General features: G+C 41.6%; 1 protein-coding gene across 1 annotated transcript; it reads right to left on the reverse strand.

The window, feature by feature from the left end:
• Positions 1 to 1,878: 1,878 nt before the first annotated feature.
• Positions 1,879 to 24,280, reverse strand: TMEM45A (transmembrane protein 45A). Its single transcript, XM_044442760.1, has 6 exons — positions 24,114 to 24,280; positions 12,602 to 12,810; positions 12,036 to 12,248; positions 10,380 to 10,564; positions 6,338 to 6,483; positions 1,879 to 4,179 (listed from the first exon to the last, which is right to left on the reverse strand). The coding sequence occupies exons 2-6, from the start codon at positions 12,789 to 12,791 to the stop codon at positions 4,086 to 4,088; spliced, it is 828 nt and encodes a 275-aa protein (XP_044298695.1). The 5' UTR covers positions 12,792 to 12,810; positions 24,114 to 24,280; the 3' UTR covers positions 1,879 to 4,085.
• Positions 24,281 to 24,953: the final 673 nt, after the last annotated feature.

Genomic DNA, 24,953 nt, shown 5'->3' on the forward strand with positions numbered 1-24,953 from the left:
GGGTTGCATACTTTTTAAACCAATTACTTCAGCCAGGGAAGCTGATTCTTAAGATTTCAGAGCACTGAACTTTGAGGGTAGTGCATCACCGTGCAGGCACAACTCATCTTCTTGAGGCCATCCTTCCTCTGTTCAGCCCCTCTGTGCATAATGGAGCCCCTGCTGAAGTGGCAGTAGATCTGTCTGTAAGTTCATTAAGTCACTCAGAACTGCCAAAAGACACGAACTTTTGCCTTTGTTGGGGACCTCAACGTGGATTTGTTTGCACAGCTATGGCTTCTACCGTTCAAAATCACCTTCTCATGGATTGTAGTCAAACCATAAGCCTAGCACTTGCCCTATGCATGCTGAAGAACTCCTGCAGGAGTCACTTATGGATGAACTGAAGCTGAAAAGCACCAAGAGCATAAATAAAAGAACCAAGTTCCATCCAGCTCCTTATAGCAGAGAACAGATTTGGGTGTGAAAAAGCCATCCTGTTCCTCCATATGTATACCTGTGATGGTTAGCTGAACTTAGCAGGTGATTTTCCAGGACGCCTGTCCCTTGTTAACTCTGGCTAGATAGAAGATAGCTGCTGCCGTTGAGGTGTCCCAGGAGATTGTCTGTAACCCAAGGGATCTTCTGGAACACCTCTTCGGTCTCCACAATGCCTGGCTCTGAGGAAGGAACTCACAGAGCCATGTATTTGGGTCTGCCTGGCTATCTAAAGAACTGCACAAGCCACCTTCTCTGGTGGATGGAAATTTCCAGGGGACAAGCAGCAGTGGAAGTAAGTGTGGGAGGGACCTTAGGGGTCAACAGGAATGGATCTTTCTAAGTGTGAGCACTCTTGGCAGCTGCCTAGTCTTGCCAACCTGAGGCCAGATCTGATTCCCAAGACAAATTCAAAGTGCTGTTTTTCATCCTGAAAGCCTTAAATGGTTTGGGTTCATCACTTATGGCCTTTCTCCATATCAGCCTGCCCACACTCTGCAGTCATCCATAGAAGCCCATCTTGCCAGCTGTTGATAACAGACTTTATTGCTGTCATTTACTTTTATAATATTTCACTGTATATTGATCAATAGCTGTACTGCTAAACTTACAGATTTGATGCAGCCTTGAGAGGATTTTATCCTTAAAAAAACTCAAAACCCATTTAAAATACTTAAATGAATAAAACAAATTATGTTTTATGACCAATAGTAGTGGAAGAACTGGTTTTTAAATATGGCACGGCTAATGTGTTTCAACCTTACCTTTGCAATCCTCAAAAGTTCCTTCATCATCACTCAGCAGGCAGCTGCTGAGAATTGGCAGGCGACTTCCCATGTTACCACACTGCAACTAATGCTACCATCCTAATTAGGGTGGACAAGTGATCTCTCCCACAGAGGACAGTGCTCTCTTTGAAGGGCTGCCAGAGGAGTGTTCTCTCTCTGATGATCTTCTCTATTTCAAGGGCAATCCAGTGCAAGTCCAGTTTCAAGACAGAGAAAAGAACTATTGCCCATCCATAATAACTAGAGCCTGCAGCATGAACAGGCAAGGACACAGATCACCAGGTCACATTCCTGCACATCAAGATGAGATGCCCTGTATTTTTAAAAAATTATATTTACTTCCAAACTTGCATTTATATATTACTATATGGAAATTTTACGCAAATTCTTGTTCTCCTTTGAAGTATTTTTAGGTGTTTCATGCCCCTTTTTTTGGTGGCCACCCTAAAACTGATGAATGCTTCCTTTAAACTAAATTACATTGGACTTGGTGCTTCTTCATTTCACAAACATATGGTTAAAAACAGACCACAAGTCAAGGACTTTATTGCAAGCAGATTGGACTGTAAAAAGTAACCCATCACACAACATTCTGCTTGTCTGAAAGTGAACTGGAATTACTTTATTTCAATGGATTATGATACAATGCAGTTAAAAAGCAAATCACTATTCATAATTTTAAAGGAGTTGCACAAGCCTGAAGCATCTTTGACTGATCAAATGATTCTTCAGGAGATTCTACAAAGAGATTTTGTTATAACCACAATTTGGGTGAATAGAAAGTGCATATCAAATAGCCATTACTAATTGATATTTAGTATATGTCTAATGCAGTAGAGTCTTTTAAAGTTAGAACTCCTAAAGAGAACACATACATCTATGCTATGAAATTTGCAAACACCTTTATGATTTTATGTCTCAAACAAGGTATTTTTACCTGAGAGTATACTAAGTGACATTAAAGCTAAAGGCACACAATACCATGTGGTCTTTCCTGAGTATAGGTTCATTCTGAGTTATGTCACACAAATAAGGATACTTCCAAATGGTCCTTTCCCCAGGAAGCAAAGTGCTGACTGTAATGCCAAATGGGAAAGGGGAAGAACTATCTAGTAGCACAGGCAGGGCCAGGGAGGTGGAGGGTTAGGGTGCTGCCCCACACACTATTCATGATGATTGCTCCTAGTGGTTTACACTGGCAACAATTAGCATGAGCAAGTGCATACAGCCCCTGTCCTTAGGGACACAGGAAGTGGCCTTGCACTAGCTCAGACCTTGATCCATTTTGCCCAGTACCATCCATGGTGACTAGTAGTGGCTTTCCAGCATTTCAGGCAGGGGGTTTTCCTGTTCTACCTAGAGATGCCAGGGATTGAATCTGGGTCCTTTCATATGCAAACCATGTACGCTGCCACTGAGCTATGGACCCTCTCCATGCCCTACAGATACAGTGGCCATGTTCCCTACTTTACAGAAGGCATTCTCTCCTTAAGAAGCTGCCAGAGGACAGCCCTGTTTGGAGGCATCTTCTCTTTGAGGGGCTCTCCAGCCCCAGTCCAGTTTAAAGATAAAGGGAGAGCATAAGCCCCTGTGCAGTTGTCCATCAACAGACAGCACCTGGAAAAAAGGCTGATCAGGTGCACAGGTAATCTGCTCATCTCTAATAAAGCTGTCTTTGCAGCTCTGATGAGATGTTTTCTATTTCTATTTAAAAGATAGTAATTTGAATCCTTACATAGAATTAGCGCATGTACTATCATGAAACCCTCATCTCTCCTCTTTTGATGATGCATTTCCTTGTTTTAGTGATGGTTATCTGGCCACCCTACCTTCAAAAATGTTGAGCTTTCAAATGTACTCTCAGTTATTGTCTATGTGCAGCAAAGCATTTTTGTTGCCAGATCTCTGGTATGTAACAGTCACATTTATATACTCTGTTGCTGCATTCAGTGGTGATTCTGTTCTTTGCTAACATTATATTTATGTTATAGATTGTATCTCACCTTTCCTTCATGGAGCACAAGGCAATGGAAAATTTATTCTCACAACAGTTCTGTGAGGTAGGTTAGACTGAAACATAATGACATCCCCAAAGGTTGGGTGAGCTTCTTTGCTAAGGGGAGAACTCTGGCCCAAGTCTCATAGTGAGTGAATTCAGCATAGAAGGCATTCAAAATATACAGCAGCCTTCTGTGTAATAATTATAAAAATAAATTAACTCCGATGCTGTTAAGTAACAAGTGCAATGTAGTACCTTCAATTATCCAGCAATTCAGGGATATCATTTGCTGAGTACTGATGCTAAATAATTCTACACTAGTTTTTTGTATCCTTTGATGCAGTCAGAACATAACTAATAATAAATAATAATGATATGACAAAGAAACAAAGTTATACAGTTGAAAACAAACATTTTGTAAATTTGGAACCTAAACAAGAAATTATCCTTTATACCTAAAGCAAATTTGTATTACATATAAATTGGTTTTAAACTGTGTTTCCTGCAACATTAGGATTGTATTTGGGTTTTTAACATGTATGAAAATTTCCCAATTTACCCAAGAGCAAAGAAAGAGTAGACCTATCTATTAATGGCCTGGATTGATTTTCACTTTGACAATGTCACCTCTAGCCTGCTCAGTAGTAAAATGTTCTCTTTCTACTTCAAGCACAGCATATAAACAACACACTAACGGACTTTTCATAAATTAATCTCTAGATGCACAGATTGTGTAAGCTTAAATGATACAGTAGACAAAACCATTGCATCTCAGATATGGAAGAAAGAATTGGTAATCTATGAGAAAATATTTAGATAAATTAGATCTCATCTTCTGACTCCTGATCTCGCTCAGATGTTTTCAGTAATCCAATTTCCATTGTTGGGGCTTGTTTTAGTTTTGAACGAACTACCCTGGAGAGGGAAAAATAAAGTACAACAATTAATGGTACCGCTTCAACCATCTAAGTCCAGCAGGGGACAACTGGAGGTTTGGTTATTCCTATATGAGGTGCAGCGTTAACAATGGATTCATACCGAGTCCGGTTCCCAACATTCTAAGCGATTCTCCCAACATTCTGATATGCCATGCTGTAGTGCAGGGGTGCAGAATCCTGGTCATAGGGGCCAAATCCAAATCTCTGAAAATCCTCAGAAAGCCAGTTCCCTTCCCCCGTCCCCAGCCTTTTCTCCTAACCATCAGTCCTTGGGGTGTTTCTAGGTTTTGTGCTATCTCCAGTGCTCTGTCCAAATTCCAAAAGGCTGAAGTGCCTCTCCTAAGGCTTAGATGCTTGCATTAAAAACTTTAAATTAAAATACACTGCTGTTTATGATCTTTTTGGAAGCAAGACCCATCCTTTGCCTTTTGCCCTTCCTGCTGCTGGAATGTGGGCCCAAGGGCTTCTCTGAAATGGAATCCAGCCCTCAGGCTGAAAGAGATTTTGCATTCCTGCTGTACCGTGACAAAGAAAACAGAATTCTCAGTTAAGTCTACATGGACAGGAATAGCCTTGCTCTTAAATGTTTGGTGTCATTGGGACAGAGAGCAGGTTCTATCCTTACTCCAATTTTTTGCTCTTAATTTTTGTGGAGAAGCAACATTTTACACTGTCACAACAGTGAAGGCAGAACCTTCCTGTCACCCCCAGCAGTGGGAAGATGGGGCTCCCACAGGGTGGATGCAATGCAGGGGGAGGGTACACACTACATCCTTTCTAGGGATCCTTGCAATAATATACAAGCCCTCTCTGCAGACATACACTCGGCCTGCCTGCTCGTTATATCTGGTAAGGGATGTCTGAACAGGAAAGCAGCTCACTGTGTTAGTACTGAAGAAAATATGGAGAGACACCGCTGAATGTCTTGCCCTGCAATTGCTCCAGGAATGGGTTCAGGTAAACTCAAACATCTGTGTTTGAAAAAAATGTGCAGTGTAATTGATCCTGCTATATGGAGGAAGGGGAAGCATAGCTACAATGTATATTGCCAAACTGTGATCCATTTGTTTGACAAAGACAGTGTGCTGTAGTGGTTAGAGTGTTGGACTGAGACGCTAAAGATCCTGTTCTGCTCCTTGTTTGGCAGTGAAGCTCACTGACTTTGGGCCAATCACTGACTCTCAGCTTAGCCTACATTGTAGAGTTATTACAAGGAAAAAATTGTAAGAAGGATTATGTAAGCTGCCCTAGGTTCCTTGCAAGAGGGGAAAACGCAGGATATACTGAATAAATATTTGCAATAAAAATTGCTGGCATAGGCTTCCTGATCCACAGGAGCCCAGAAGAGAAGGTTTGAAGCAGTCCTACTCTTATGCTAGGTTCTCAGTAACGATAGAACCTCCAAAATTATCCAGTGTCGAATAGGCAAGCATTAAAATGGGCTTCCATAGCCTGGTGCTCTCCAGATGTGTTGGGTAACAATTCTCAGAATGCCCAAAACCTGCTGGGAAAAATAGTCCAAAACACATCTGGAGGTTACCAAACTGGGTGAGCCTGCTTTAAAGTAACATCTGCTTTATCTCCCAGCATCTGTTTTGCCCTGAATGCCAGAACGATATTCTCAGAGCTACATTGTCTGGTTATGATTATACAGTGATGAGAAAAAAAAAAGAGGAGTTGATATTGTCAGGGACTCAGTTTTCTTTATCAGAAGATGATTATATGTTGTTCTAGTGCTAGGCAGTAACAATCAAATGGGTCCCTATGCTCTAACAATCAACTCCAGTGAGCTCTCCTATGTAGTAAGCTCTGGGAGGCTACATGAAAAGCTTCAAGAACTTATGAAGTCACTGTACCTTTGAGAAGCAAGATGGGCATTGCTCATTTACATATTTTAAAAAACATCTTATTTGTTATTCGCTCAGCAAGCCTATGAGGAAAAGTCAGCTTGCAGCTGGGTTGCTTCAGAATGAGGTTTTGTAGGCCACTTCCATTTTGGATCCCTCCATAACAGGAGGATTTCTTTTTGAAGGCCTGAAATTTTTATTACATTGAATAACATTTCAAAGACTTAGCTTGTAGTGGCAAGTTAAGTGGAGATCTAGAATTTCTCTTCTTAAGTAGAATCCACTTACCAGCTGACTATCATGTAATTCACTGCCATTATAAGAAGTGCAAATGCATAATGCCAGCAATAGCACATCGTGAGGAACATTATATTATTGTGATCCATTTGGTTCCATTCTGGACTCCCACTTGGAGGATAAAGAACGAATCCAATCTGTGAAATCAAAAAGGCACAAACAGATTTAGATTTAGAAATATTTGTTTGTTTGTTTGTTTAAAACATTTTTATGCCGCCCCCATTGCAACAAAGCCTCGGGGCGGCTCACAACAGGAAGAAATTAAAAATTGTATAAAAATATTATACAAGTATTTGTATTTATAGTTTGCAATGCCATGTTTATATGTTTATTGCATGCCATGTGATAGCCATTAGGGCTCAAGGAAAGAATATTAAAAAATTGACAGATCTCAGCAGTGTTTTATATTCTCTGCGTAGCCCTGGAAAGTTCCCATAATTCACCTCAGTTCCCAATCCACATGAGTCCCTTTCTCACAGAGTTAAAGTGCGGGTGAGCAATATAAGAACACAAAGCTTCACCATAAGAACAACCTTGCTCGATCAAGCTGCCCAGGGAACTTTGTTGTAAACCACCCAGAGAGCTTTGGTTTTGGGCAGTACAGAAATGAAAATAATATTAATAGTAGTAGTAGCAGCAGTAGGAACCCAAAGCCCTGTCATAATTGGCAACGAGAAGGCTCTAGAAAGAACACGAAGGCAACCTTATCTTTCATGAGGATAATGAAAACACATAGAATTATTAAATGCATTCAATGTATTTCAGTGCATCCAGTATCCATGGAAGCAATAATACTCGGGAAATTTGAAGCAGAAAAAGAGGATCACCAGGTATGAGATGGATTAGTTCCATTAAAAAAGTCACAACCTTGAGTTTACATGAGTTGAACAAGCTGTCAAGGACATTTTGAAGGGCATTATTTATAGGGTCACCATAACACTTGATATATACACAGTATTCCAAATCAAGAGAAGTAGTAGTTCCTCTATGCTCCTCACTAGTCAGACTTCATCTGGAATACTGTGTCCAGTTTTGGGCACCAAGATTTAAGAGAGATGTAGGAAAATTAGAAAGGGTCCAGAGGAGGGCAAAAAAAGAGAGAGATCCAGGGTTTCGAAACACTGCCCTGTGAGGAGAGACTGAGAGAACTGGGTATGTTCAGCCTTGAGAAGAGAAGACTGAGTGGGGACACAATATCCCTCTATAAGTACCTGAAAGGCTGTCACAAAGAGGAAGGTCAAGATCTCTTCTTGTTGATGCCAGAGTGTAGGACACAGAATAATCAATTCAAGTTGTGACAACCCAGATTCAGGCTGGACATCAGGAACAGTTTCCTTACTGTCAGAGCAATACAACAGTGGAACCAGCCGCCTAGAGAGGTGGTGGTCTCCCCAACACTAGAGACATTCAAGGTGAAACTGGACAGCCATCTGAGTGGGCTGGTAAAACTTGATGTCCTGCAACAGCAGGGGGTTGGACCTGATGGCATTTACGGCCCCTTCCAATTCTACTATTCTATGATTCTATGAAATATGAAATGGTAATGTGACCCGGACTGCCCCCCACCAGAAAATTCATCATCTTAGGGCATACTCCTATGCATGTTTATGTAAGCTGTCCTGAGGCTCTGCGAAAGGATGGCATATGAATACTCTTAATAAATAATAAATGAATGAATAAATACAATGTTTAGACTGAAAACAGTTCTAGAGTTCCTAGCATTTCCAACCAGCACGGCTACAAGGTGCATGTGGAAGTTGTAGAACATTTTTCTATTAACAGGATTGTGTCCTAAAGCGAGAGGGGGAGGGGGAACTCAACCTTAAGCCTGCAAAGGAACCCTCTGAGCAATAGAATGTAACAATAGATTTGTCTATGGTATTGTACATATCCTTTAAACCTATCTATGAACAGCACCACACGCAGGAGAGGTGTTTTCCCTTCCACAATGTATTTCATTGATAAGAGCTTCTTAGTCTTTCAAAGAAAATCCATTCCTTTTTACATAGCGTTTTTCCTTGCCAAAACATATTCCATTCACTTCAGCAGTACATACACAAGGATATTATACCTCCACATACATTTGAGTTTCATTTTTCATGATGAACCCTCAATCATCATGTCAGCACAAGTGACACCAATGGATGCAATACTAACTGCAGCAGGGAGGGTGTTTTCTGGGACTGCCACTCAGCTCTCTTACCACATGCTGCAGCACTGATGCAACGTTTATTGGGGCATATTGGTTTTAATGTGGTTTACTTGGTTAATATGTTTTATGTATTGTAAGCCACCTAGGAAGGTCCCGGCAGTTCTAGGTGGCCTATAAATACACGTATAAATAAATCAATAAATTAAGGGCAGCCTCAGTTCTCCAAGTGCCAGTCCTTAAGATGGTATCATCCATGAGCAAGAAGAAGCGGGTATCAACAGACTAGAGAAACCTGGGTTTTTGCACAGGTATGAAATGTTTAGAAATCCTTATGCAAGTGGAGTTGCCCAAAACAAACCCATGGGAACTAAGCATGTTCATTGGCATAGACTACTCTGTGTCTGTTGGGGTGCTGATGGAATGGAATGGACCTATTGGACCCTGAACAGGAAGCATTCCACAAGGCATAATTTTGTTGCAGGCTCCACTTTGGAGTGGCCACTTGCATCATCATAACAGATCACAAAAATGGACACAGGTTTTGAAAATTGCATGTGCTAGTGTACATACATAAATGCAAATTTAGACATAAGCATTATTTTAGATACAAATACAATTTTAAGTGGGGAAGAACATAGTCAGATGGTAACTGTTGATGGGCAATTTCAGAAACACTGTTGGCTCTTCATTTTTATAGCTCTTTATCTTTAAACTAGACTTGGACAGGACAGCCCTTCAAACAGAAAATATCTTCAAACAGTGCACAGTACTATAGCAATTCTTCAAATAGACGGCAGTCCTCTGTGAAAGAGAGCACAAGGTCACCCTATTTATCTATGCAAATACTGATTCATGCAGCAGTGAAATACAAAGAGCTGTATATGGATGTTTAAGCATTCAAGACTGGATTGCAAAAGGATGTTTGCTTATTAGTTAAACCATGTTTAAACTGCTTTACAGGGCAATGTCCTCTTTTGTACTCACAAACATACAACAACTAAGAACATAAATGATCATATAACTGGAATTCACTCTAAAAATAATTGCAAATAAAAAATTCCAGAATACAAACAACCAGAAATAAAAACTAAAAAACTTTTAGAATATTAAAGGATAAAAAGTAGCTCACACACTTTTTTCCTCCTTCCCCCGTGTGTGCACAGCTCTGTAAGGACATAACTATGTCCCTGTAGACGCTAAAACAAGAGAATGACACGGCAAAAATGCCTAGCAAATAGTCTGTCCAGATCACTTTTAAACAGCAGGCTGCAGAGTTTTCATTTTCCCAGCATCTCCTCCTCTCTCCACACTGAGCAGAGAAATGGTGGGGACATCAGCAATGGGACAAGACATATCTCATCTCAGAAATGTAAAATTTTGCAACACTGAGGCACATTGTGCTACCTTTACTTAGCGAGAGAAGTGGCTTGGCTGTAAGCAGATAGTACCCCTGTATGTAGACATGTGTGAAAGGGGCACAGGACTGTGCATGCAGATTCCATCTCCAACATCTAGATGCATGGCTGCTTAATGCCTTCAGTCCCTGCCTCCGCCTGGCTCAGAAAGGGGGTGCTAATCACAAAGGCCTGAGTGCGAATAGAATCTCCCTACACTTGCATAGCTAGTTTCCAGTTAAGCGTACTTATATAAGCTCTTCGGGAGAGGCCACTGTTGCCATCTACTCTGCAATGCAGCAGTTCAAAGACTCATGAGCTAGTTACTCCACATTTCTTAGTTTTAGGTCTGATCTACTGTTGTATCACTCTTCAGTCTGCTCTTCCATGCTGTCCCATGCATGAGTGGCATTTTTTCATCCTCTCCTTTGCAACCTTTTCCTGGCAATGAACAGATTGTGACGGTAGGAAATAGCACCTCACTCACCTGCCAGAACCAGCTCCCTTGCAGTAAGCAGAGACTTGTCCGGAGCATCTCAATGACTATGATGCCACGGAAGAACACTTCTAAGAAAACACAGATAGCTGCTCCGAAGATGGCCACTAAAAGTAACTGATGCACATGAAAATCCAGCATAGCACGCCCATGGATGTGGTAATAAAACAGAAAACCTGGTGACAGGGAAAGACAAACTCATGTATGAACATTTCTAAGCATACACTTGCACATTTGCATACACATTCAGGAGTTGCTTCTTTTCAGGGGGTGCTGGGGTGGGAGATGGCAAGTTGCCCTCTGCCTCCTTCATTTATTTTTTCATATTTTGCCTTTCTGAGAGAAAGTCCTCCAAAAACAGAATTGGAAAAGAAATATAAAGTAAATAAATTTCCTACCACTAATCAAATAAAAAGTGCAACAGACATAACAGTGTTCTGGGTCAACATAAAGACTATGCCTACCTCTTCACTGTATCCACTACAACTCTACATATGCTCCAAATCAAGGGCACAATCCTATGCAGGTTTAAACAGAAAGTCCTACAATTCCCAGCTATTCTGGCTGGGGAATGGAGAGAGCTGTAGGACCTTTTTCTGCCAAAACCTGCATAGGATTGTGTGTAAGGGTGTTTCTATAAGGACATCGCTTAGTACTGCCAATCCAAAGGCACTGTGCATTGATTCTGTCTTTTCTTCCTGAAAGGACTTTTTGTGGGGGGGAAAGGTGTGTGTGGGTGTGGGAGGAGACAGAGAAGGCTGCAAATGGAAAACATGGTCACCTGGAAAACCTTTCCTGCTTCTCATTCTGTGAATGAGGCAGGATGAAGCACCCTATGGATCAAATGTTATGGTCATTGAGTCATTTAACGTTTGTTTGTTGGTTGGCTTACTCTAGAGCAACTGTAATGGTCCAATTTTGATTGGGACCACCATCACTGGTAACTAATTAACCCCTTGGGACCCACACACACATTCTTCCTGCAATTTCCTCCACTCCCACCTGGGGTGAAAAATGTGCAAAGAGAAAGGAAGTCTTTGCAGGTGTCGGTGGAGGCTTCCTTTTTCTTTACTTTGCCTTAACTGCCCATCCCTACCAACCAATGCAGGGATTTCTGGTAGAAATGGTGGAGGGAGTTTTTATCCTTCCTTTCTAGTGCACAGTGGTAGCAATCCAAACTGGGGCTGCCCCATTTACTGTAGAGGGGTGTGTGTGTGTGCACACGGAATGCAATTAAATATATTCACAACCAAGCGGAGGCTGGTTGGCCACATAGCAAGGATGCCCGAGCAATGGACTGCCTGCATCAGGGTTGGGCTAGATGACTTTTAAGGTTCCCCCAGAGTATAGGATTCTCTGTTTTTCGCTTATGCTATTTAAATACAGATAACCCACAAACCCATTTCTTTATTCAAACCCTCAGTTACTCTATTTTCTTCCTCTCCAGAAAGGACACATAGCTCATTATTTAGCTATATTAATAATCAGTTCTGATATGCAATCTTTCTGCACCCCACTCCCTTTGTTATGGCTTCTCTCATTGGGTTATGTAACATAGTCAGTTTAACAGATCATCTTTTCTGTTAATTTTCATTTTGATTCCGAAAAAGATTATTCTGTGTGAATAAAGCAGTGCAATGCACTCACCTTCCACAAAAATTGCTAGCGAAAGCATCATTCTGTCCAATGCTATTGGTAATATATTAGTTCTATGCACCACAATGTCTACCAGTCCTGAGATACCAAAGAAGAGATACATGGTGGCATGTTGCCAGTTCATTAGGTGATCCCATTGTTTCCTTTCATAATTATACAGCTTCAGGTGAGGACCGTCAGGAACAAACTGCTCAGCTATCATTCCTGTGGGTGAAATAATAGGAAAAACATGTCAACGACCTTAATTTGTCCCAAGCATATAACAGTCGAGGAAGCCTTTGGCATCAGTGTGGTAATGGCAGCCCTTTTTCTCATCACTGTGCTACTGATAAAAACTCAGACCAGTACTCATCAATGTGCCCTAGTAATCCATTATTACTACTACACATGTGTATCAAACTCCACAACCTACTTTTTTCATTAGCACGGTTAAATAAAATAAAGCTACAGTCTTAAATCCAAGAAAGAGATTCTGCAACATAGCATCATAGTTTAGTATACATGCCCCAGTCCTAATCATAATGGTCTGGGCATTCAGCTAAAGGAAAACACCTTACCAATTAGAGCAAAGACAGCTTTGATGATGCCCTCAGTAAATTCTAAGCGCTGAAATCCTGCCTTGGAGCCCAGGGAAGATGTGTTCTTTTTCTTTCGACAGAGGTACTTCAATGGGTATTTCACGGACCACCACAAGCCAAAGAGAAGCAAAAAGCTCCCAGGCAGTGCATGACCTTTAAAATTTCCCATCCTTCTCTTGTGCAAAAACCTATGGATAAAGATTTTTTACAATTAAAGTATGCCTAAAAGCAATATATTTCTTGTCTCTCCAGTCTAAGTCCCAGTCTACACATTGGCTGTATATGAACATAATGAAAAATTATGGTTTGCACTACAGAAATGAGCTACAGTGAACTTTAAGCATATGTACTCCCCTCTTCCATTTTAAATGAAGCAATCTAGGATACTTTCAAAGCTTAGATTATGTTTGTCCTTAATTATGTTTTGTTGAAAAAAGCAAGTTTCATAACCCAATGTTTAAAGTTGGGTTATTTTAGTTTATTGTTGTATCCAAATACAGCCAGTTGGAACAGCAGCAGGAGGCTTTGCTTGTCAGGTATATCCTCTTTAAGTTGAATATATGTACTCTTGTAATGGTGGAAAAGAGCCTAAAGGTTAAATGTTCTGAGCATATCCACTTTGTATTAAAGGATACAGAGATGCATAATTAACCCACCTCCCGATTCTTGGGGTTGTTCCATAGGAATTAGCATTAACAGCCAAAAAGCACTGTGAAGCTATTTCATCATTTCTTTCTTAACAGATCTTTTTCTGATCAGAAAAAAAGATAGAAAAAACAGCAGTAGAACACAAGAAGTACCCTTGTTAAATCCTAATGAGAAGAATCAGTCCTGGAAGTTGTTAAAACATCATAAGCAAACAGAACACAAGTTGTTGTTTGAAAGTTTATGGTAGGGGTGGCCAAACCAGGCTTTTATTTCGCCCCTTGCCACCCACTGTGGCTCTCAGACATATGAGACTCTTCCATTGAGCAAGTTTGGCCACCCCTAGCTTATGCCATTATAAATATGTCCCACTTCAACATGTTACAAGATTCCTTATTATTTGTTTGAGCATAATGAAGCTGTGCAAAGAGATCAAATCAGTCAATCTTAAAGGAAATCAACCCCGATTGCTCTTTAGAAGGCCAGATACTGAAGATGCCACTCAAATACTCTGGCCACCTAATGAGAAGGAAGGACTCCCTGGAGAAGAGCCTCATGCTGGGAACAATAGATGGCAAAATAAGAGGAGGCGGCAGAGGATGAGGTGGCTAGATGGAGTCACTGGGGCAGTGGATGTGGACATGGGTGGACTCTGAGGGATGGTGGAAGACAGGAGAGCCTGGACGAATGTTGTCCATCAGGTCGTGATGGGTCAGGCATGACTTTGCAACTAAACAAAACAATGAAGCTGAATAATTCCAATACTTGCACAGCTGCCATGCCCAAATCATCAACACTTAGCATTCAAATTAGTTCATGAACCATATGTGAGCAATTCTTATCTGTGACAGCTAGATACATTGTCCCAGTAACATGGCAGTAACACAGCCTAGTTGCAGATTGACTAAAATAGGGAAAATACATCACTGTAGGAAATGACTCCAAGTCTGTGTGTTCCATGTCAATTCCCTTGATATATATATTGTGTGTGTAAAAAATGTCAAAAATTATTATTCTCACACTGAATATTTTATCAGTGTAACCAAGTCAATAGCATTATAAGAACGTAAGAAAAGCCATGCTGGATCAAACCAATGGTGCATCCAGTCTGGCACTCTGCTCACATGGTGGCCATCCAGCTGCTCACAGGATCTCTCAAGCAGGAGGAGTACAAGAGTTCTACCTGCCCAAGCTTCTCAGCATACTGCCCTGGATAACAGAGTTCGCGCATAGCCAGCAAGGCTAGTAGCCATTGATTGCCTTCTCCTCCATGAATTTGTCCAGTCAACTCCTAAAGCTATCCAAATTAGTGCCCATCACTACTTCCTATGTCAGTGAATTCCATAGTTTAAATAAGCAGAAGAAGTATTGCCTTTTATCTGTCTGGAATCTCCTACCAATCAGCTTCATGGGATGTTCTAAATATTGGGAGAGAGGGAGGGGAGAGAGAGGTCCCTTTCTCCACACCATACATAATTTTAAACACCGCTCTCATGTCTTCTCTTAACTCTACTTTTTTCTAAGCCAAGCAACCCCAATTGCTCTCACTGTTCCTCACAGAAAAGTTGCTCTAACCCCTTCATTGTCTTAGTTGTCTTTCTGTGCACTTTTTCCAACTGAATAAAGTCCTTTTTAGGTTCAACAACCAGAACTATATACAATATTCTAAAGTATGGTTGCACCAAAAATTTGTATAAGGGGAGTATAATCTTCGTAGTTTCATTTTCAATTCCTTTCCTAATTAAGCTTAATAGGGAGTTTGCCTTTTTTACAGCTGCTATATGTTGGGTGACACTTTCATTGAGCTGCACACCACAATTCCAAGATCCCTTCCTTGATCAGCCATGGCTAGCTCAGTTCCCATAGCCTACACAAGAAAATGGGATATTTTTTGCCCCAATATGCATAGCTTTACACATGCTTATATTGAACTGTATTTGCCAGTTTGATGGCCATTCTCCTGGCCTGAAGAGATCTTTCTGGAGCTTCTCACAGCCCCTTTTGGTTTTACCCACCCCTTTAACCGCTTGGCCATTACTTATTCCTATTTCCAGCTAATTTGCAAATAGATGGAAAAGCTTTGGTCCTAATACAGATCCCTGTGGGATTCCACTGTTTACATCCTTCCATTGGGAGAAATTGCAATTTATACCCACACTATGCTTCCCGTTCTTAACCAATTACTGATCCATACAGTACTGATGCCTCTCTTATTCTGTGACTGCTTAATTTGCTCAGGAGTCATTGCTGAAGCTTTTTGAAAGTTCAGTTAACAATGTCTATCACATCACCCTGTTCACATGCTTACTAAAATTCCGAAATAACTATAAATGACTAGTGAGACAGGACTTACCTTTGCAAAAGCCATGTTGATTTTTTCATCAGGGCTTGACCTTCTGTGCACTTACTGATTCTGTCTTTAATAATATTTTCAAGCAATTTAGCCAGAAAAGACACTAAGCTAACTGGCCTGCAATTCCCTGGATCTCCACTTAATTCTTTTTAAAAAAATATGTGTTACATTGGCCATTCTCTGTTCCTTTGATACAGAAGCTGATCTTAAGCAAGATTAAGCATTTTGGCAAGAAGGTCAGCAATTTTATATTTAAGCTCTTTAAGAACTCTGAGATGGGTACCATCTGGGAACAATGATTAACATTCAGTTTATCAATAGATTTGGGTATTTAATCTTTTGTCACTACGATCTGTCTTAATTCCTCAGACCCCCTTCCTGAATACATAAGTGCACCAAGAGTTATCTGTTCTATATCCTCAGCTGTGAAAACAAATGAAAAGAATTCATTCAGCTTCTCTGAAATCTCCTTAGCTTCCTTTAGGACTCCTTTAATTCAGTTATCATCCAATGACAAAGCATAATTTGTCAATATTATATTACGACATTATAATAATATGTGCTAATTGCAGCAATATCACCACCATAAAGCAAATCCACAGCCCTTCTTTAAAGGAAGGGGTTTCCACTTAGGCACACTTAATAGGTACATAGACCCCCCTCCATACACAGAGCACAGACTGCAAAGTTGGACTGTGTACATCAGTTTCCCCCCACTACTGTCCCACCCTAGGAAATTTATGTATGATTATTTGAAACTCATCTTAATTTGTACCAGAGCACAGCTCTGAAATTTGATAATTAAACTACCCAATATGCAGTCCATGCCCCTTACCACAGAGGATAAGGGGATGGTCCTCCAAATAACAAGAAAGTATTTCTAAGGAGACTTAAGGAGACCCCTTCTGGATCACCCCAAGCCTCTTTAGCCCAGCATCCTGTTTCTCAGTGACAAACCACAATAGTCCTCTGATGCTGGTGGTCCTAACCCATAATATTCAGAGACTTCTGATTCTGAGGATGGCCATCATGACATAAGAAAAGTTTGAGAACCTGATGAATTTTCTAAAAAAAAATAGGCATCATTTGGAAAATAGCTTTGTTTGAAGTCTCCACTTGGCCTCATTTAAGAAAAGAAGTCCTATTCTTACATCACGTAATTAAAATCACCATTAAAAATGTGAAAGTGACTTGGTTTGGATTGAGTGTGAATTAAATTTTGATAAGGAGCTTATCAACTACATGTGCTCAACAGAAAACTCAAGTCAAGAGGGGCATCGGAGGCCCTCCCCTCCCCTCCCACGCAATTATGAAACTCTATTCTACTACACATTTCCAAAATTCAGTCAAGAGCATTTTGGAAGGGGTGGATCTCTTTTCTCTTGAGCCACGGTTTGGGACTAAGTGTTGCTCAGCGAAGGGTGAGGAAATTCATTTCAATTAGAAAAAATCACATTGTGTTTTGCTGATGTAATTTTACACCAAAACTGCTTATATATTTGTTTGAAATGTTGTAACCACCAAACAAACTACAAAACCTCTCTGTTTCAATGGCATATCACTGCCTTTTTTATTGCTGAAGACATTCTTTTTGTTAGAGACCTGTCTTTTCCTTGATGCTTTGTTTTCCCTGAATGCCATAAAATTTATCATCGCAGCGCTCACCACAGGTGCAGCTTTCTCTTGTACCAACACATCAAGGCCTGCAATTTAATGTAAATTGGGTCTTCAAACAGTATGCATGCATGAAATGTTTGTGATTATAGTTAAAATTAATTCAAATGAACAAAAGAGAACACAAGAAGGAATTGGAGCCTAGCAAAAATGTTGGGATGAATGCTATTTCCCCAATACATGCAGGGATTACAGTCTCAACATTTATTTAAATGCATTGCTTGTCTCATGCTCAGACATGTAGTGCAATCCAATAACTACTTCCAAGTAAATTTGTTAGGATTCCATGAAGTGTACATAGCAATGCAACTCTGCAGAATAACCCTACCACCAGGAAAGCATAACTTTTTGCCTTGAGGGACATACAGGGTAGAGGCTGGGATGGCTGGGGCTGCACACTAGTCACAGTCATTCACATACATGAGCTCGATAATCACAGGGATTTTTGTGGTTGCTGCACTGTCAGATTTCTTTGGCAGGGCAGGGATGTGCTCCCAAGACCTACAGACATTGCCCTCTCCTGTTTCAAATGAAGTTGAACTTACTGTGGTCAGAAAAAAAGACCTACCAGCACTTGGGAAGCAAAGGAGGGTTACAAATGACAAAAACAACATGAATGCCTGTAAAATGTGAGTAAATAAGGCATGGTAATTCTAGGCTAAATATTTAGTGTGGAAGGAACCAGTGTTAGATGGGTTCTACTTTTATGGATCTGGATTGCCTGTGTTGTGTGACCCATTGTAAAGTTATTCAAACTCATTTCTCTATCTGTGCCTCCACCTCCAAATTCCAACCTAAATCCATTTCTATTCAGTGTTCCCTAAAAAGCTTTAATATAACTAGATTTCCCAGGGCTTTAAGGGCACATCCACAGCAAACATCTTGAGTAGTGCAGTGCATGCATATCAATATCCGTACCAAAAAGACAAGCTCCCAGGCCATGAAGCAGTGCTATGAGGCAGTTCCAGACCATAAGCCACGTTAGGATAAGCTTGAGCTCAGGAAAGGACAGCTACTGTCCTGGACTAGCCAGTGCGAATGAGATAAAAATGAACAGTGAATAGCAAATGTTGAAATTCTTGCTGAGAAAAGGTCAGGCACAAGACATTTTCCCTTAAAGAGATTAGGCAAAACTACCCAGCAAGGAAGATTACCATTGTCTCGAGAGAGCTGCATGAGATCTCAAGAGCTGAAAGAAAGAAAAGATACACTCAGATATTGCCTCATCAATGGCAGCCAGCAAAGAACTCACCTTTTATCCATAGAAATTAGACTGACTGCAGACAGCAATACGAAAGTCCATCAAGCGCAATCGTAAGTTTGGGAAACAATGGGAGCCTCCCCTTTCTCACAGGGGCAAGTATAGAGAGAAACAGTATAAAGATCAGAGACTTAGAAAATGGAAGGGGGCAAGCTCTGAACACAGTCCTGGAACCCCGACCTGTGGAACTCTTGCATCCTCCCTGCTCAAGCAAGGGACTGCTACCTATTATCCTGCAGGACAGGTCCGTCTCTCTCTCTCTCTCTCTCTCTCTCTCTCTCTCTCTCTCTCTCTCACACACACACACACAGAGAGAGAGAGAGAGAGAGAGAGAGAGAGAGAGAGAGAGAGCGAGAGCGCGCGAGAGCGAGCTTTCTCTCTGTTAGTAAGGAATCTATTTATCTCTTTGGCTATCTAGAGTAAGATTGGGATGCAACGGGAATATTTGCTGCCTAGACAACATCAGGTTAAAGGAATGAGCCTGCTTTGTACAAGGGGTCTTCAAAAAGTTTCAGCAATTTAATATTTTATGAATATATTTTATATATTTTTGCTGATGGCATTAAAAAGTTGGTACGACTCTTGGAAAAATGCATCGCAAAGGAAGGTGACTGTGTAGAAAAGTGATGTAATTTGTTTTTGAAATTCTTAATAAATTGAGTTTTAAAAAGTGCGGCAACTTTTTGAAGACCCCTCGTATTTTCCGCTGAATAAACTTCCCTTTACTTTCTAAGTGTTGTTCATCTGAGTGATCACAAACCTGGGGCTTGTTCTTTCTGACAGTGCATCAAACCCCAGTAAAAGATCTTTCAAGGCAATCTGGTGGGCAGGTCCCTCCTTCTGAGGCACATTGCTTTCCAAGATTACTTGGGGTGACAGTACAACATGCTGTTAGTATTTGCTGAGTTTTTTAGTGTTAACATTCATGTTTAATAAAATGGGCATTGTCATTAGTTATCTGTTTCTTAATCCAACACTAAGATTGGGCCAATTCTTTGTATAACACCTACATCTGCTATTTCCAATCTTTTCTTCCACCACTTTTATCTTCGTTTTAAGTGACTGTGCAATTAATTATTCATCCACACACTGGATTAGTCATCAACACACTGACATGTTAACTTTGGGTTGTTTTTTCCTCCAACTTTTCACAGGATGACTCAAAATCCCACAGAAATGTCTCAAGGTTTTTACTCCACTTTTTTTAATGTTGTCGATTCCTTGGAAAACTTGCAATGTCTAAGATGAGTACACATCTGGCTGAGTGCACCTTTGTTTGCATTATTAAAAATAAAGTACACACTCAACAGTAAAAGAGAAGTCCAGTATGTGAAAGAGGAGAAAGTATTGTACATATTGTAAAGTTGACCATTTCTTTTATTAAAAAATCCATAGTACGTTACTGTCAAAAGCAAATACTGAAACTTTTAAAAAGAAACAATGCTAAAAGCATGCAAAACAGTAAACCCAGCAGATAGCAGCAACATCAGAACTTCAAGATTTTAAAAGGCCTTGGTAAATTGTATACATTGGATTCATTCGAGCTTACTTCTAGTAAAATAGGTAAAGAATTGTACTCTATAAAGACTTCGCCTGGTGCCCAAAGGACATTAGGAGTACAAGTTAGGCCTATTTTATACAGAAAACGAACCACGATTCTCAACATCCCTCAAGCAGTAAGAGTGCAAAATATCAGAACCAAAATCCCAACAGAGCCATTTCCCTTCCCTTGGCCCTTCCCCTTTCCTTAACTGCCATCATTTTTTGCATAGCTTTCTCCCCATTCTAAGACCTTGCATCTCTCTCTTAAGATTCAGTTACTGGTAGTAAGAGCATTAAGCTAAAACATGCTGGCAGTTTTGGCCCCTTTGGCTCTGCCCACCACTGGGATGCAACCACCAAGAGCTTCTCTGAAATTCAGTCTGGTCCTCAGACTGAAAGAGGTTCAGCACCCCTTCTATGCATTCTGGTATTTATTCCTAGGTGAATGGGTATGAGAGCTGGTGTGGTGATTACGGTGTTGGACTGGGGACTCAGGAGGTCTGGGTTCTAGTCTCCACTCAGTCATGAAGATCACTGGGTGACTCTGGGCCAGTCACTCACTCTCAGCCTGACCTGCCTCACAGGATTATTGGGAGGATAAAATGGAGCTATGTAAGATACCATGGATTTCTCACAAGGGGAGCAAAGGCAGGATATAAATGCAGTTTAATAATAGTAGTAGGGTAATTAAAAGGGTTGCAACCTTCCTTTGGCACCAGAGTCAGCATTTCATCTGTAGGGTGCCCCGACTGGAAAAGACCTTTCCTCAGTTACCATCCACCCAATCAATGATGATAGGGCACCTGCACGCAACTAGCCAAGTTATATCAAACATCTAATTAAAGCAGCAGCCCCACATTATCCCAGCTCTAGAGTATGCGTTTCAATTCCACCTATCCAGCAGATTGGACAGGTTCGACAACCCCCACCATCTCCTCTGGCAGCCACCATGCTGCTGCCAAATCAAAGTCTCAACCTGCATAGCACCCAGTAAGGTACAAAGCAAAACTGCAGGTCCTTCATAAGTTTTGAATGGTGACTTTGATGATAAAGGGCATTGGTTACTGGTGCAGACAGAACCATGATTTGCTGGCCAGAAGGAAAATAAATATACCAAGCCATTGGAAGGAAAGCTTTAGTTTCTTTGAAAAACTGACACATCACAGATCATACATGTCATAGTTACACCAATTGCTAGCAAATTAGAGAGCATATTACGCACCCGGTACTCTGTATTTGTGTGTCTCTTTCCTCCACTTTACAATATGGTTTGTAATTTTCTTTATAAACTGTGGAACATGGCAGGCTTAATATGGCAGGCAACCAAAAGGACTTTTAAGGAATTGATGACTACAGTCAAGTCTCTCTGGCTTTCCTTCTCATTTTCTGCCCATCCAAGCAGGTTTGTAATATTGACAGAACCTTAGAGAACAAGGCAACTTTAAATGCAGAATCTGCAGTGTTAATGACAGTAGAAAAGAACAATGGTGCTATTTTTCATTAAATATTTTTTTCTTCTTAGGTAAGGAACAATAGTTTTATGGAAAACAACCAACATGGTCTTCCGACAAGGACAATGAACGTATCTTCCTTAAAATGGTGGGGTTTTCTTCTTTTATCATCATTGATAAGAAGTAGCTTGTAAAATGGATTAAGGGGTTAGGAGTCTGTGCAAATGGGTAATAGAGTCCACAGTAAGACCAACACTAGAGGCAACTTTTATCTTCTAACACTGCTACTGCCTAAGCTCCATTCATTTAAATAGAGAATTGGAGTTGTGGTTAATAACATGAGCTGAAAGTTCCTAGTTCAAAATCTCAGCTCAGCCAAGAACTCTTCAAGTGGTCTTCAGTAAGCTGGTCATTTCACAGCAAATCACAGCAAATCCCTTGTCCTACCCATTATATGGCATAATACTAGGCTGTCTTTCAAGGTGATGCAGTAGCCATGAAAAAATACATCTGAACAGCTAGATTTCACATCACAGTAGCAAAATATGCAGCACAACATCATGTGGCATATCTGTGCTCTGTGCATCTTACCAAGCTGTGCTTTGAATTAGACAGACATCCACGATGTATGGACCTTGTTCCTCTCAGGAGGGGTTGAGGCTCACTGGTGGAGCACCTGCTTTGCACACAGAAAGTCAGCACTGGTGCCCAGCATCTCCAGATAGCACAGAAAAACCCTTGCCTGAAATACCATACAGCTGATGCCATCCTGCATCAGTTAAGAATACAGGGCTAGAGGTGCCAATGGTCTGTCACAGGATGTGGAAACTCCCTTTGCCCACAGTTGCTCTCTCCCCCATTCTAATTATTTTACTTATGATGTAACATCGTTATGGCATGGAGAAAGCTGTCTCTGGATGCAAGACTCTAACACCGCTTTCTCCAACTTGATGCCCTTCAGATAATTTGGATGACAATTCCCAATGTTCCTGTCCATGAGCCATGCTGTCTGGGGCTTATGGGAGCTGGAATCACAAACAACTAGAGGGCACAAGGCTGGGGGAGGCTGGTATAGCAGTTTCTCTTTCCTTCCATCCCAACAGAAATTTATAAGTGGCAGTTTTGCTTTAGAGAAACACCTTGCGAACACCAGTCACACTGTATGGGTTAAGACATGTCAGTGCCTACAACAGCCCTGTTTGTGTTAGCAACCCATATCTCCAGATAAAGGACCAAACAAACAAAGTGCAGAACTGTATCTAAGCCCTTATTATGGTACAAAATAACTGATACTTAAATCAAGCATGAATCTGTTGGTAGTAATACTTACATCTGAAATACTATCAGAATAGTAGAATTCTGAAAAGTCATCAGAACTGCCCTAACTCATTAAAACAAGCAAGCATACATACATAGTGAGTCTTTTATGCAAAGGTGCAGATAGAGCATATTATGGGGTGGCCAAACTGAGGCTCGGGGGTCTCATGCAGCTCTCTGGGTTTATTTTGTGGCTTACTGCTCGCTGTTGTGGGTGCCTGCTTGCCACCTGCTGCCACCGCCCGTGGGCACCCGCTTGCAGTTCTCAAGCATCTGACATGTACCGTATGTGGCTCTTCCACTGAGCGAGTCTTGTGTATTTATTACACTTGCATATTACACATTCTTCCTATAAGGGACCCATGTCATCTGACATAATCCTCCTCTCTTCCATATCGGCACAAAACCCTGCAAGGCAGGTTAGGCTGAGGGTGCTGCCTGGCCCCACATCTCCCAGTGGGCTTCGTGGCTGAGTGCAGACTAGAGCCAGAATCTCCGCAGTCCTAGTCCAGGACTCGCACCATCACACCATGCTGCTTAATTATGCATCAAGCATGCTTCATGTTTAATGTTTCCATCGTTATTTTAGCTTTTCCTAATCTAGTGCCTTTCAGATGTTTTGGACTACAACTCTTAGCATTTCTGACCATGGAACATGTAAGGTGGGGCTTAGGGGAACTGCCCCTAATCATCTGGCTGAAGAAGTGTGTATGGACGCTGTGTGTACCCCCCAAACTGGCCCCTGGCCCCATTTCCAAAAACCGGGAGACAGACAATAAAACGGAGGAATCTGACATCATCCGATGTAGCGCTATACATCTCTTAGCTTCCCCAACCAAGGTAGAAACTTCTCCCTTCCCCACCAAGGAAGAAACTTGGAATGCTGTAAAAAGAGAAGGAAGGCTTTCTGCGATGGGGGCGGCATAAAAATGCTATAATAAAATAAATAAAAAATAAAGTCGTCTTGCAAAAGCTCCACCGAAAGACTGGCACAGTGGGTGCACATGCTTCAGGAAGTGCAAAAATGTCGATAAGTGATACTCAAAATGCATTTAATGGGGCGAGTCTAAAGTTACGCTCCAAGAAATAAGTTTAATTGGATTTACTGAAGGAGATTTTGGCGGAAGCACATTTAAAGGTTCGGGATATAAATCTATTCCCGGAATCGAAACTTCGTTTCTTCTGTTGCACAAGTCGGTGAAAACAAACTGAACACCGTGTGAGTGTGCGCGCGCGCGCGAGACTTACCGAACTTGGCCTGCTTCTTTGCACCTTTGCGAGTTTGGGGCTCCTCTTTGGAACCCGAACAGTCTACAGCGGTATTCCCATCCGTCATTGCCCAGACTCAAGTATGTGGACGTGCCGGCGAGCTCATCGTTATCCTAGGAAAGACTCCAACTGTTGTCTGCAAGGGATGCTCCCGCTACTTTCCTCCTCCTCCTCCTCCTCCTCCTCCTCCGTCTCGCCCCGCCTCGCCCCCACCCCGCCCTCCTCTACAGCTGCCCAGATGCGCCTCCCGGGCTCCACCGCAGGGAAATCACGCCGGCCGTTACTCACCGCAGCGCCCCTCCCGCAGTTCCCATTGGCGGGCTTTGCCTCCTCTCGCCTCCGGATGGGTTGCAGGAGGAGTCCGTCTCCGAGAGGGTCCACCAAGCGTGAGGGGGCGGGCGCCCTCTGCTGGAGCAGAGCAGCGGGACGGCCGAGCACGCTGTGATGTGGCACTTGCTTGAGCTTGGGGAGAGGACCGAGGCGGGGTGTCTGGGAGCCACGGAGTTTTATTGCGGAGAGCTCGGCTTCGCCGTTTCTGGGAGGAAACCGAGTGATTCCCTATTACTCTTCAGGCAGAGCCTTTTAACAGCTCCGTCCTTTTCAAATAGAGGGCTTGCTCCCTCTGTTTTTCCTCCTCCTAAGTGTTTGGAAAGCTATGGAAGAGCCATTTCTTCTAGACGTTGTATTAAAGAACTTTTTCTAGGTCTCCCCCTTTAGAAACAACCGCTTCCTGTTCGCATTTCTGGGTGTACTTGAAACAGTCATTATTTCAGAGTTGAACTTAATAAGAACTTTATTAGAGGAGGGAGGTAATTCTAA

This window comes from Varanus komodoensis, unplaced genomic scaffold (genome assembly GCF_004798865.1).
Source record: "Varanus komodoensis strain SLA01 unplaced genomic scaffold, ASM479886v1 scaffold4, whole genome shotgun sequence".
NCBI lineage: Eukaryota > Metazoa > Chordata > Lepidosauria > Squamata > Varanidae > Varanus > Varanus komodoensis.